Raw genomic sequence first — 13,156 nt, 5'->3', positions numbered from 1 at the left:
CCCCGCCCAGCTGTGCATGGGGCCGCCCGCAGTCCCCAAAGTCTCAACGGCTAAAGTCACGAACAAAATGCCCAGCCCTCCCCGCAGAGCCCGGCTCACGCAGAGCATGGCCCTCCGCATTTACAAAACCAAGGTAGCGGCTTGGTTTTAGAAAATAAATCTAGCCAACTTAGTAATGGACCTCATAAGTCCCCCCCCCCCAAAAAAAACCCCAATGCTAATAATAGTTGAGGTGGAAATTAATCAGGGGTTCTCTCACAGATGACATCTATCAAGGAACCAGACACATGGATTTTGCTAAATTCTTTTATTTTTGTTTAAATTTTCACTTCAATTTTAATTCTTGAAGAACAGCCTCGACAACATATATCGCACTCATTATAAGAAGCAAAGGGTTATATCAAAAATTATTAGTATAGAATGACAGGAAATCTGGTTTGGAACCAGAAAAAAATACAAAACAGATATAGATACATAGACACAGGACAATTTTTATAATTATCTGGAAAATGTTATTTTCCCCTAATTCTTGTTTCCTTTTTCTTTATGCGCATACGATGTTTAAATTTTACAAAAAATGAAAATAAAGACTAGTATTTTACAAAATGAATAACAATGTTTGGTGTGTGTGTTTCTACATAGGATTCAGTCCACTTCCATATGTGTTGTTTTCTGTACAGAATATATCCACGTCCGTCCACAATAAATCCTGGAAGGTCCATTAGTTTCCTTTTGTTTTATTAAAATTCTCATGGTCCTCTCTTCCAAAAAATTTTTTTTCTTTTTCTCACCAGACACAAGGTCCTTTTTTTCCTCTCCCCCCCTACTTTCCAGAGTGCTCACAGATCTGATCCTAAGATTCTCTTTTTCCCATGCTTTGCAGCTCCGGTTGCATTTCTGCAGGGTGGGCTGCTCCTGTACCAGCCCTCCTACCCCCCTCCTGGCCTGCCTGGCCCGCCGCACCTCCCGGTGTCCCCGCGGCTTTGGAGTCCTTGGCCCAGGCCGGTCCTCTGAGTCTCTAGGGGGACAGGGGTAGGTGGAAAGCGCCCAAGGTCTAGGAGCACTGGATGGACATGTAAGGCCAGTTGAAGCTGCTCCCAGACAGTAACATATCGCGGATGAGAGTTTCGATGGGGGTTTTACCTACCAAACGGACGAAGAAGAGCTGCTCGATGACTGAGGAGGACACCGTGCGCAGTGAGGGCAGTCGCAGCAGCAGTTTGCCGAAACGGCTGGGCTGGTTGGGATACTGGCTCCTCACGTACTCCTCCAGCGCGCACTGCGACTTTTCCTGCAGGCTCTCGATGTGGGCGGCATCCGACAGGCCACAGGCGTCTGCCGAACAGCCACAGGAGGAAGAGACAGGGAAAGGGGGCACATGGTTAGGCCAGCGACCAGCAAAGGCCCAAACAAGCCATATCTATGTTTTTTTTTTTTTTGTTGTTGTTGTTGTTGTTTTTTTTTAAGGAGAAAAGGAAAAAGAAAAAACAAATAGAAGAAAAAAGAAAAGAAATCCACTCTTCCATATACTCCCTTCTTTACCATTCCCTCCCCCCCAGCCCCCAATACAAATAAAAATGAATCAAACCCCCACCAGGCCTAGAGGAACTGGAAAAAGAAGCATACACATATACATGTAGCAACCTCTCTACTTCTTTTGTTTTTCCTCTTTCACCTTTGGATTAAATAATGTACAATGCTGGAACCATGTTTGGTGTGTGTAACAACCTGTCCTCTGCCTGCAGGGGAACATCTTTCTGGCTGTGCTCATTAAAGGGGCGACTTTTGCCCCTTTTGCCCCTCATTTGGGGGTGTTCAGGACCCCTGAAGAAATACGCAGCCTGGAGGCAGTTCTTAAAGGATTCTTGGAGTCCCCTCTTAAACCCAAACGACCCTGACCAGAAACCTCAAGGAGAACCAAATTGTGTTGTGAACAAACATATGGGAGAGGGTAAGGAATCATGGACTGGCAATGCCTGGAATCAGATCAAGCCCATGCTTTAGCAATATAGGATTTGAGATTCACTATCTATGCAAGCAAGGACTCGGCAGCAAATCCTCGGTGAGGGTGTACACTTCTATCTGTGCCTTAGATCAAGTAATTGAAAATTGGTCACATCTCTATAAGCTGTATAATAATCAGGAGGAATATGACTCAGTTACTCCGGGCTTCGAAAAGGAGACATCTTCAGTGATCAGACACAAAGCTGGGCTACAGGCAGCTGCTGCTGCTGCTGCTTCAGAACTGGGGAGACAAGGAGTTGAGGGGGGAATTGGGGAAGATAGGCTTTCTGTAGCAGGACCAAGGGAGAAAAAGGCACCTCCACACAATGACAGCATCTCAAAATCTGTGTGCTTATCTCACGTCAACCAAGGTGCTTCTTGGTACTCTAAAAATATTTCAGGACAGCAGATTATACTATATCAACTAACTAGAGGCAAGCAAATGGAGGAGAAGGTGGAATCAGAGGAATGGAGTAAAGGCTTCATCTCCTAGTTCAAATACCCATGTTATTTCTTATATTAATAAGAAATATTTAAAAAACAGGAAGATCACAGAGGAGCCCTTAGCCAGTCAGGAGGCTGACTAAAGATCAAAGGCAGAGTTTGCTAATGTGTAGATCTGGGAAGACATTCATGCATGGCAATGCCCCCAAAAGGACACCATATAATTATGAATGGGCAAGTGTGACCCTAAGAAGACACAACAAATGATTCAAAGCAAAACCTGTGTCTGCTGAGTTTCTGAGCTGTATGTCTTTATATATTTCAAGAACTGAGATTTACAAAGCATCCTAACACCTTCATCTACAAGCCTATGGCCTCGAGCAAAAATACAAATAAAACTAGTGATAATTCAGGAACTTCTGAGGCAAGTCCCCTTTGACCTCAGATACAGATTAGATTTCTCTCAGATGTCTAATTACTCCAGCCAGCCAGTTGGGTACATCCACACTGGCCTGGCTTGGGAAGCCAGTGAGATTTTATGGCTAGCAGGGCCAGGGCAGGAACTCTTCGGGGCTTTGCTTCTTAGAGAGGAGACCCTGAAGTCTGCCCTTGGCCCTGCTTGCTAACCTGGCTGAATGACTATGATGGGGACCCATATTTACATATAGCTTGCTTTACATGCATTATCAGTCCATTGTGCTATGAATCACTCTCAGCCCCAGACAATGCAATAGAAAAAGGACCCACTGTTATCCCAGCAGATTTTTTTAAAGATCCATATGGCATCCTCTTAGGACAGTAGAAATATTTATCTGATATTTACAATTAAGGTCCCCAGAGTGCAAGGTCACTTTCTTACTCCCAAATGGGCCACTCTAAGAGAGAGCAGCCCAGGAAAGGCCTACTTGGGCCCTGTGCTGGCCGCTTCCATTTCTGTCCCCTTTTGGAGGCAGGATGCCTGTAGCTGGGCCCGCCTGCCAGGTACCAGCCGGCCAGCTCTGTGGCCTCTCTCCGGCAGGAGACCTAGTTCTGGCCTAGCTTCTCACTCTGAGTATTCCCTCACCCTCTTGCAACAGGCTCCTCCCCCAACTGTGGACAGAAGGTATAAGCTCTAAGATCAACTGGGGGGCTGTGGTGACAAAGCTAGGTGACCAGGGGGTATAACGCAGCATGTAATTATGTTCCTTGAGTTATACCCCAGATAAGAAAATGAGGCAGAATGTATAAAAGCTATGTCTCACTTTTTATACTGTAGTGTCAATGTGAGTACTCTCAATATTTCTTCTACAGTATATGGAAAAGAAATTATGTAAATAAATAACCATTACTGCTCAGGCCCTCCTGGCTTAGCCTTTGTAGTACACAGAATGTATTTCATGTTGTGCATTCAGAAGAGTTTAGTGTTCAGGAAATATAGATGTAATCAGCTGCCATAACTAGAAATCAAAGTTATTATTGTGCTGAAAATGGATTTATTGTATTTATGTTAACTAGATGGCTCCTTTCAGAGAAGGTCTCATTTATTTGAAGGAATATTTAGGTATATGAATTAATGAATTTTTTTTTAAAGTAAGTTCAGGTCATGACCTAGTCCTTGGATGCTGTCCAGAATATTAAGGATTAAACATACCATCCGGAGGCCAAATGTGAAAACCACCACGGGGGACCCCTGTGCCAGCTTCAAATACTTAGCCAGAGCAAACCACATTGGACAATATGTCTAAAACTGTCTTTTCCATCATTCAAAGTTTGCTTAAAAGTTGGATGACTTTGAGAAGGCTTCCCATGAATTCCCTTCTGGCTAGCAATCAAAACAAGTTTAGTCAAAAGTGGAAATGTGTTGTATGGAGGAGGGGGGGCTGAATTACTACTGACAGCTCTATTTCCATTTTCAGATTTTCTGCTTGCAATTTTCCAACAAAATAATGTTATTGTTCGCTTCCAGGCACCCCTTGCACGTTGAAGACTTGGTTCAAGAAACTCCTTTGGAAAACTTTTTAAAGGAACACTTTTCATAGGAATGTTTTAGGATGAGAAGTTAAAAGAAAAGCATGAATAATTCCACAATGTTTCTGCAGCCTGCCACAGTCTTCATCTCTCTCTGGGAAAGGGCATGAGATTAGCAAAGTCAAGGGGGTTCAAAGAACCTTAGGAGGAACAAGGAAAAGGGAGGGGAGACCTTCCTTGAGAAGACCTCTGTCCAGCTCCAAGTCACATTTCTGCTTCAAGACACCTCACTGGATGAGATTTTAAAAACCCAGCTTCCCTGACACTGGCTTGCTTCCTGATGAATTTGGCTAAAGAGCTGGGTAGTAGAGAGCCAGCCAGGCCCCAGGCCTGCCAGAGCTAAAGCAGCCTGGTTGCTGCTTCCCAGGCTCTTTGTCACTTTTGAAAAACACGTTTCCATCAAGAAGACTTATTAAGATAAAATGCATTCAAACACCAAGGAGGCTATTCAATAAATCTTCCATTTGTTTTAAGGTTTGCACTTTATCCTCTTGCAAAGAATAACTCTCTCTCTCACTAGCAGACCTGCATTTGCACTGAAAGTAAAAGGGGGGCAGTCCAAGTCCATGGCTCTGGCCACCCTGCATACAAATGAGATGCTCTTGTCTAAATAAATTATCTGCTGTTCAGATCGATATTAATACTACATTTGCTACATTACAATATTGTGCAAATTTAAGAGTCATTTTAATACAATGTAAATACGATTCTTCATGCATGAAAGCCAAGAAATATTGATAGATTATACCATTGCTTACTGTTCAACAAGGCCTTGGGAAAGGAATTTTGCCATCTCTGCTCAAGAATGGTTTTAATTTGGCCTTTGGAGGGCCTGGCTCTAGGATAGATTTATTAGGATGGTTTATTTGTTCTCCAAATGGAGGAATTAAAAACAATAGTGCCAATAATAGTAGTAAAACTGCAGCTAACCCTACTCACAGTGGGCAGGGCCCAAGACCGGGTCTAAGCAGCTCTGTTCCTCACTAGCGTCCTTTCTGGCTTTGTTTATATTTCCCCCCATTACCTGCTGTCCCGGGTGTTTATATGTTTCCCCCTTGCAGGTTATAATAATAAAAGGCGGGTAGTGTTCTCAGAGGCTCAGACCAGAGCCCTTCAAAGGCAATGTTAATGCACTTTCCTGGAAGTTAATTTGAACCATCTATCATAAGAGAAATTGTTAACATGCATGTTACCACTGCCTACACTTAATTTGATATATTTTAAGGCACTCTGTTAAATTTTCAATGTTCATATGTTTTGCATAGCTATGAAATTTATCTCCAGGCCGGGAATCCTCCCATACTTGTGGGTTCTACAGTACTGCTTTTGTTTTTTATCTTTCTTGTTTAGATCGAATCCGTTTTTTACGACCCTCAATAACCTCAGCAACTGCAAACATGAATGGTTTCCGATAAGGGAAAATCAGGCAGCAATAAAGCGGGATTATTTATGATTTATTTGTGCGTATTCTTCTCTTTGCACCTCTCTCTGTGTCTCTCTGTGTCGGGAAACTCACCAAGGGAGCGTGCCACACAGGGTAAGAAGCCACATTCCCACGTTCTCTTCCTTCCCTCTCCTCCCCCAGAAACGCTGAGCTCTGGCTCACACATACACACACCGCATACACACACACCTCACACGCGCGCAGCCAGACGGATCCACGGCACCGCCTCCCCCCTCTCCTCAGACACACACCCTCCGCCGCCACGGCCCCACGCGGGGGTCCAGGCGACTAGGCCCGGCCGCCCGCCGTCCGCACCCGCGCCGCCTCGGCTCCCGCACTGCCGCGCTCCCAAGATGGCAGCGGCGCGGCCGGCCAAGTCCCCGCGCGGGGGCCGCAGAACCGGGTCAGGCCCAGTACCCGGCGAGGACCCAGCCCCGTGCCGCGCTTGGCGGCGCAGGAAACGCTGGAGGCCAGGCCCGGGTGGCCCGGGGCCTGCGCTCGCTCCGGCGCGGCCTGCCCTCCCCGCGACCGCAGCCTCACCTGACGTGAACAGCACGATGGCTTTGAGGCAGCTGTACTCGGCTGAGTCGACGTGCAGCGCCTTGAGCTTCTCCACCTGCTCCTGGAAGATGCGGATGTGGTCCATGAAGGCCACGACGCGGTCGGCGGACATGGGCGAGGCGTGCAGGCCGGCGGCGGCCAGCAGCGGCGCCACGTGCAGCGGCATAGAGCACTGGGCCGCATTGAGCACGAACAGCTCGCTCCAGGTGAGGCGTAGCAGGGACACCTGGTCGGTGATCTGCAGATCCGGGAAGAAGGGGATGTTGCGGGCCCACTCGACGGCGCTGAAGAGCAGGCGTGCGGCCAGCTCGCAGATGTTCTCGATGCCCATGATGTTGTTGGGCTGCATGCACTGGCTGCCGTAGCGCGACGTGGGGTAGGGCTCCGCGCGCAGCAGCAGCGAGATGTAGCCGGACAGGTAGCAGTGGCCGTTGAGGGGGTCCCCGTTGGTGAGTGCGTACTGGCCTGGATTGGGCTGGGTTGGAGGCATTCTTCCTCGCTGAACCGCTGACAAAAAGAAAGAGAGAAAAGAGGCAATGTGCATCCAGGGTGCTTGCGAACATCGCTGCGCCGTAGCGCACCCAACACAATGCAGAAACTCTTCCCTCAGCCACACGCGCCCCGCGCATCTTCCCTGGCTCGCTCTCACTCACAGCCCACACCCAGAGGAGATCTGGGGTGAGGCCCTCCAGCTCCACAGCTGGATGTGTCCAGTCATCTCCTGAGCCCCTGGCCACCTCACCCCCGCCAGAACTAGGCCTGACTTCAGGGCCCCCAACTCGGTAAGGCTACAGAAGTGCCACCCAAATCCTCGGCCACCAAGAAGGAAAACGCAGATAAATGAAACCCCACTCACCCTTCCAGAATGAACAAATCAGGGTTTAAAAAAAAAAAAAAAAAGGCGAAACCGGAGAAAGGTTGTGGTTCTAGGCAAATGCCTAGCGGCCTTTTCATTTGCAAACAAGCAGCATTTTGCTCATAAAATGTTTCCATATTCTCTTAAAATGCTATAGAATTATCCTTAAAATAGATACAAGTAACAGAACCTACTAACCACTTACAACTTTTGAGTAGAGAACAAGTATCCTGCACCCTCCCTTCTCCCCTCCTCCCCGTAACCCCACACAAAGTTCTCACTATTAGAAACAACAGAAAATTGAAAATTTTCAAGAAAAAAAGTTGAACTTACAGTAGCCAAACATTATTGAAAAAAGTGGGAAATATAATTAATGTCTGTCCTGCGCGGTGCCACTGCAACCTGCAGCCAGCTTTTGCCCAGTGAATGCACGAGCTTTCAACTGCAAAAACACTGGATTCATTAACCATCTGAATGCAAAACGTAAGCATGCTTTGAGTTCTTAAAGCTGACCAAAGTTTTTTTTTTTAAATGTGTATGTTTTACTTCAACAGTGCCAGCGTTTTAAATTGCCATGTAAACAAAGACAACTTTAGGAAAAGTTAGGGCTACTGAACTCTCCCCCCAACAAATTAATATAGATATGTCCATGTACATGTAGCTGCCTTATGTCAGGTTGCACACTATTTTCTTAAGTTTGCTTTGATTCTAATTTTAATGCAAGTTCCAGTGCAATTTAAGCTCTTGAAACATAATGGCTAGAATACTTTTTTCTAATTATAGTTTTGAACTTGGCAGTTATTTTTCAATTAAGTGAGAGCACAATTCAAAGTTTTTTTTTTTTTTTTTTTTTTTCAGATGCCTACAAAATCTCCCTGGAGCTAGAAATGAAGTCGTCATATTTGCCTGCTCCTTGAGATCTGAAGGAATTCAATTTCTTTTCTTGTGGCATATAAAATATAATTTTAAAGTCAATTACAAGAAGGAGTAATCTGCAATCTGCAAAATTGACTGGTTTGATAATTTGGCTATAAGACATCTTTAATGATTGTCAGGAGATAAACTTTAACTGTAAACGGCTAAATATATTTATAAGAAAAGTACTGTATCTCTTGCCACATGAACATGAAGCTTATCCAAATACAACATCAAAAGTTGTGTTTTAAAAAAAAACAAACCCATACAACACAGGGATTAAATGATGTGGAAGCTCATGCCAGCTGCAGTCTATGCATTATGGCCAAATCAGAAGGATTGGTAAATGCCGTTGTAAATTGTAATTTGTATGCAGTATTTAAGCAGAGGGTGGAGTTTGATGAAGAAATAAAACGAGTATCATGCTTTAAAAAAAATGACACAACTATGAAAGCACAGTTCAGTCACAAACTTTCCTTTCAAAGTAGAGGGGTGAAAACAAGGCCACAGCTCTGGAGGAGGCGGCCCCAGCTCCGTGAAGAGGAGAGGGAACCAGTAAACGGGCCAGAAGCCCCCCTTCCCCCCTAATTAGACCTACAAGTGCAATAAATCTCACTCCTCTTTTTCCAAGCTAAGCTTCCAAAAGGATGATGGCAGCAATGAATCTACGGTTCAGGGTACTCCAGCCCCCAGCCCTCCCCCATTCTAAATAAAGGGTATGAAGAGGTGGAGGGAAAAGTGGAATGAAAAAACACAGAAACAGAGTTTTCTGGAGAAATAAGCACCCTTCCCCAAGTTCATGCCAGCACAGCCCCAAGCATCCTCACGCACACGCGGGAAAGAGACAACACACATCAAGCACATCCAAGACAGAGGAAAGGAGGGGATTTTAAGCCACAGCTCACGATCCCAGGGACACAATCCTGAGCAGGCAGCGGGCGGGGTGGAGGAGCCAGGGAAGAGGAGCGCAGGCCGGGAGGGGGAGGCAGCGGCAGCGAGCTGGGGGGGGGGCGCTGGGGGAGGAAGGCAGCAGGGATAAGGGAAGCTGGGACAGCCTGGGACCACAGGAGCCCCAGCCCCACACAGCAGCCACCCCAGCGAGAGAGAAAGAAAGAGCCAGGGAGGCGGGCAAAGCGCGGGGAGAGAAGCAGAGAAGAAATATTCACCTTCCCGCCTCATGCCCACTTTGAGGCACTTCTTGAGGCGGCAGTATTGGCACTGGTTGCGGTGGTGCTGGTCGATGGGACAGTTCCTGTTGGCACGGCATGTGTAAGTTAAGTTCCTGCGGACGCTCCTCTTGAAGAAACTTTTGCAGCCCTCGCAGGTGAATTGGCCGTAGTGCTTGCCGCTCGACTTGTCCCCGCACACCACGCACTCGATGTGCTGCTGGCTCTGGCCCGAACCGGGCGGGCCCTGGCCCTTGTCCCCCGCCGTGCCGGGGGTGGCGGGCGCTCCGGGCTGGCCCGGGGTCTGCGGCGTGTGCGGCGCGCCCGAGCCCGCCTGCTGCTGCTGCTCGCCGGCGCCACCGCCGCCGCGGGCCGCCTGCGCTGCGGGGTTGGGGCCGCCGGGGTTGCCCCCGGCCACGTCGTCCTGCGGATCTCGCCAGCTGCTAACTACCATTGCCATATCTTTGGGCCCGGGGAGCGCTGGGGGGAGCCGAGCTGCTCGCCGAGGGCCGCGGGGCGCGCGGGCGCGCTGGGAGGGGAAGGGGAAGGGGAAGGGGGGAGGGGGAGGGGGCGGGGGGCCCGCCGGGCGCCCCGGGGTCGCAGGAGCCGAGCCCGACCCGGGCACCGGCCGCTGCCTCCGCCGCCGCCGCCGCTGCCGCCGCTACTGCCTTGGCCGCCCCGCTGCTGCTGCGCGCCCGCCCGCCCTGCTGGCGTTTTGTTGTGGTTCCTGCTGTTTTCTTTCTCTCTTTTTGCAGCCCCCCCAGGCTCTCAGGCTCCCCCCCAACACCCCTGCTCCCCTCGCCCGCTCCCCCCGCTCTCCGTTCCTGGGGGGGCCGCGCTCTCCTTCCCCCCCTCCCCACCCCCCGGCGAGCAAGCTCCCTTCTCTCGCTTTTTTCTTCTTCCCCAAGTTGCAAAATCAGAAATGGCACAGGCGGCAGCCGGGAGCGGCGCGGGGCGCAGCGCCGGGGGCGGCGGGCATGGGCCACGGCGCGCGCACACACTCGCCCTCCGCCTCGCCCGCACCCCCGCGCACACACACACTCGCACACACACTCGCTCACCCGCGCCGGGCGCCCGCCCGCCCGCCGGCCGCTCGGGCTACGCGCAGCGCGCGGGCTGAGCCGACATAGAGGAAGCCGGCGAGGGTGGAGGCGGCGGCGGCGGCGGCGGCGGTGAAGGAGGAGGTCGCGGCTGCAGGCGCCGCTGGAGCTGCCGCCTCAGCTGCTGCGGCGAGCGCCGCTGGAGGAGCCCGGGCCCGGGCCGGAGTCCGAACAGGAGTCGGGGCCGCAGTCGGAGCGCAAGCGGAGGCCGGGGCCGCCCGCGCCGCCGCCGCCGCTGTCCCGGCGGGAGCCCTCGCCGGGCTCGGGAGTGCGGGGAGCGCGGTGAGCGGAGCAGGGCGCTGGGCGAGGCTGCCGGCGGCGATCAGGGCGCGCGGGTGTCGGGGGGCCAGGTCCAGGGCCGGACGCAGCCAGCCATTCAGGAAGACAGCGCTGGAGAGCGGGAGGCAGCCGGCGAGGAAGATCACACACTTTGCTCTTTTTGTTGTGCGGGTGGCGCCGGGCTCTCGCTGCCTTCTTCTTTCGGGAGGTGACGGAAGGGGGAGAAAAATACGGGATAATTCACGCCGGCGACGAATTCACAGCGAAATAGAAAAAATAAAAATCAGAAGGAAATAATTGCCAAAAAAAAAAAGGGGGGGGGGAAAAAGAAAAAGCGAGAGAGACATCCAAAGTAGGTCGAATAAATAATCCTCTTCTTTTCCTCTTTCTTGCTCCTTCTTCTGCTTCTTCTGCTATAACACACAGAGCTAGTTAAAAAAACCCTGGAGATCGCCCAAAAATGTTCTTTTTTTAGTATTTTAAATAAGTGCTCTTCAGCCGGGAACCAACACCCTCCCTCCAAAAAAAATCATATATGTATAAAATAACGATAAGAAGAATACGAAGGGGGTGCCTCCTCCTCCTCCTCCTCCTTTTTTTTCTTTAAGTTTAGCCCTCTCTCTTCTGCAGGAATGGAGTAAAAGAGACAAGGAGGAGGGAGAAAAAGGAGAGAAAGAGGGAGAAGAGGAAAACAACTAGTAGAATATGTAAGAAAAGAGAAAGAGGAGAGAGAAGAGAGGGAGAGAGAAGAGAGAGAGAAGAGAGAGACAGAAGAGAGGAGGGAGAGGGGGGAGAAAGAGAGGAGAGAGGAGAGAGAGAGAGAGACAGAGAGAGAGAGAGAGGAGAGAGAGAGAGAGACCCAAAAATTGAATGCGTTTAAACGGGAGGACTCGCAGAGCAATGTTTCCGAAAGGGGGATCTGCGCGAATGTCTGTATATAGTGAACTTTGACACTACTATTGAAACTGACACGTTTCTATGGAGATCGCTGCCTTATATGGAGCTCGTGTCAAGGAGCCAAGAGAAGGGCTGCTGGCAACTGATAATCAAAGGCGACTGACTGGTCAGAGCCCTGAATCGGGGGGAGAGAAAATGGGAGGCTAAGGTTAGCCAAGCCTCCTGCACGCCATTGGTTGGAGAGCCCCTCCCCCCTCCTCTTTTTCTTTCTTTCTTTTTTTTTCCCCCCTCCCTCTCAGCTACCTACCGACTGGGATGGCTTGGGGAGGAGGAGAGAAAGTGAGGGAGGGGGTGTGCTTCTGACAAGCGCAATTTACATTGAGATCGCCCTGCGCTGCTATTTACTCTGAGACCTGATTAGTATGGGTCGTCTATGGTCACACACACACACGCACACACGCACACACACACCAGAGGGGGAAGGGATGACGAGAGGGAGAATGCCTTTCGATGGGCGAAAAGAGAATCAGAAGGAAATTATTTTGATTTCTTCTGAAAAGTTTTCAAAATTAGATTTTATGAGCGCGAAGAGTGCAATTGAAAATGTTTGGAAAAGATTTTAATGGGAATAAAACCCTCACCGTTTTAACGATTCGTGAAATATACTGGGTTTGGACTGTTTTCTTCGTTCACATATAAGCATAATCCAAGTCTGGATTCGGCTCATTTTATATTCTTTTTAGAAACAAGGTAGGGTCTCCCTGTTTTTTTGATCCAAAGTATATCTTGGTTTTAAAGGTTTAATTACAACAAAGCACACTCCTGGAATTTGCAGCTATTCCATCCGAATCAATGATTCCTATTCATCCCAGAGATTTTAAAAATAAACTTTCCAATCAATCCGATTTTTCCTTCTTCATTTTTTTGTCAGCCCCAGGCTGTTCTAAACTCCAAACAATGCTTCAATAATTATTAATAAAACAGTAGTAAGTCCTCATATTGTTGGGGGGGTGATTAGTGTGGCCAAGTCAGTCCCAGGAAAAGAGCAAACGACCGAGAAGATGGAGAAGGGGAGAGGTGGGGGTGAGAGAGAGAAGAGGGAGGGGGAGGAGGGGTGGGGAGGAGGAGGATGGAGAGAGGGAGAGAGAGGAAGGGAGGCGGAGGGGGGGAGGAGAGAGAGAGAGAGAGAGAGAGAGAGAGACCCTGATTCCCGAAGGTGATTGGTCGCGGGAGGAGGGGCGAGCCGGAGGAGCGGGTCCCGCCGCGGGGCCTGCAGGAATCGCTGGCTCCGGCTGCCACCTAGCGGACGGGAGCCGCTCCCGGGCGGCACACAGCCGCGTCCCTCCTCCCCTCCCCGCAGGCAGCCTGTGCCTTTTCTCCAAACGAAGACAGCACTTTGAAAATTCTTTCAATGGATTTTTTTTCCTTGAAAGATTGTACTGGGGGAAAATGATACTTCTATTAGTTACATATTCTCCAATCG

General features: G+C 49.6%; 1 protein-coding gene across 5 annotated transcripts; it reads right to left on the bottom strand.

Moving 5' to 3' along the window:
* Positions 1-292: 292 nt before the first annotated feature.
* Positions 293-11,706, bottom strand: NR2F1 (nuclear receptor subfamily 2 group F member 1). 5 transcript variants are annotated; one of them, XM_069491967.1, is made up of 4 exons: positions 9,745-9,857; positions 9,398-9,621; positions 6,440-6,967; positions 360-1,335 (listed from the first exon to the last, which is right to left on the bottom strand). In XM_069491967.1, the coding sequence occupies exons 1-4, from the start codon at positions 9,855-9,857 to the stop codon at positions 1,055-1,057; spliced, it is 1,146 nt and encodes a 381-aa protein (XP_069348068.1). In that variant the 3' UTR covers positions 360-1,054. The 5 variants fall into 5 exon arrangements, with proteins under 5 accessions (XP_069348066.1, XP_069348071.1, XP_069348068.1 ...); XM_069491966.1 differs by having other exon boundaries at positions 9,398-9,701; positions 9,774-9,857; XM_069491969.1 differs by having other exon boundaries at positions 9,398-9,623; positions 9,774-9,857.
* Between the last annotated feature and the right edge of the window lie 1,450 nt (positions 11,707-13,156).

Source organism: Eulemur rufifrons, chromosome 17 (assembly GCF_041146395.1).
Source record: "Eulemur rufifrons isolate Redbay chromosome 17, OSU_ERuf_1, whole genome shotgun sequence".
Taxonomy (NCBI): domain Eukaryota; kingdom Metazoa; phylum Chordata; class Mammalia; order Primates; family Lemuridae; genus Eulemur; species Eulemur rufifrons.
The sequence above is the reverse complement of the archived record's forward strand: the minus strand, read 5'-3'. Positions and strand labels throughout refer to the sequence as shown.

Excerpts from the sequence above, each read along its gene's own strand:
- NR2F1 (XM_069491965.1), bottom strand. The coding sequence starts at position 9,857 with ATGGCAATGGTAGTTAGCAGCTGGCGAGATCCGCAGGACGACGTGGCC. Across the intron at positions 6,968-9,397 it reads AGTGGGCATGAGGCGGGAAG|CGGTTCAGCGAGGAAGAATG; the intron begins GTGAATATTTCT and ends TCTTTTTGTCAG. Across the intron at positions 1,336-6,439 it reads CATCGTGCTGTTCACGTCAG|ACGCCTGTGGCCTGTCGGAT; the intron begins GTGAGGCTGCGG and ends GCTGTTCGGCAG.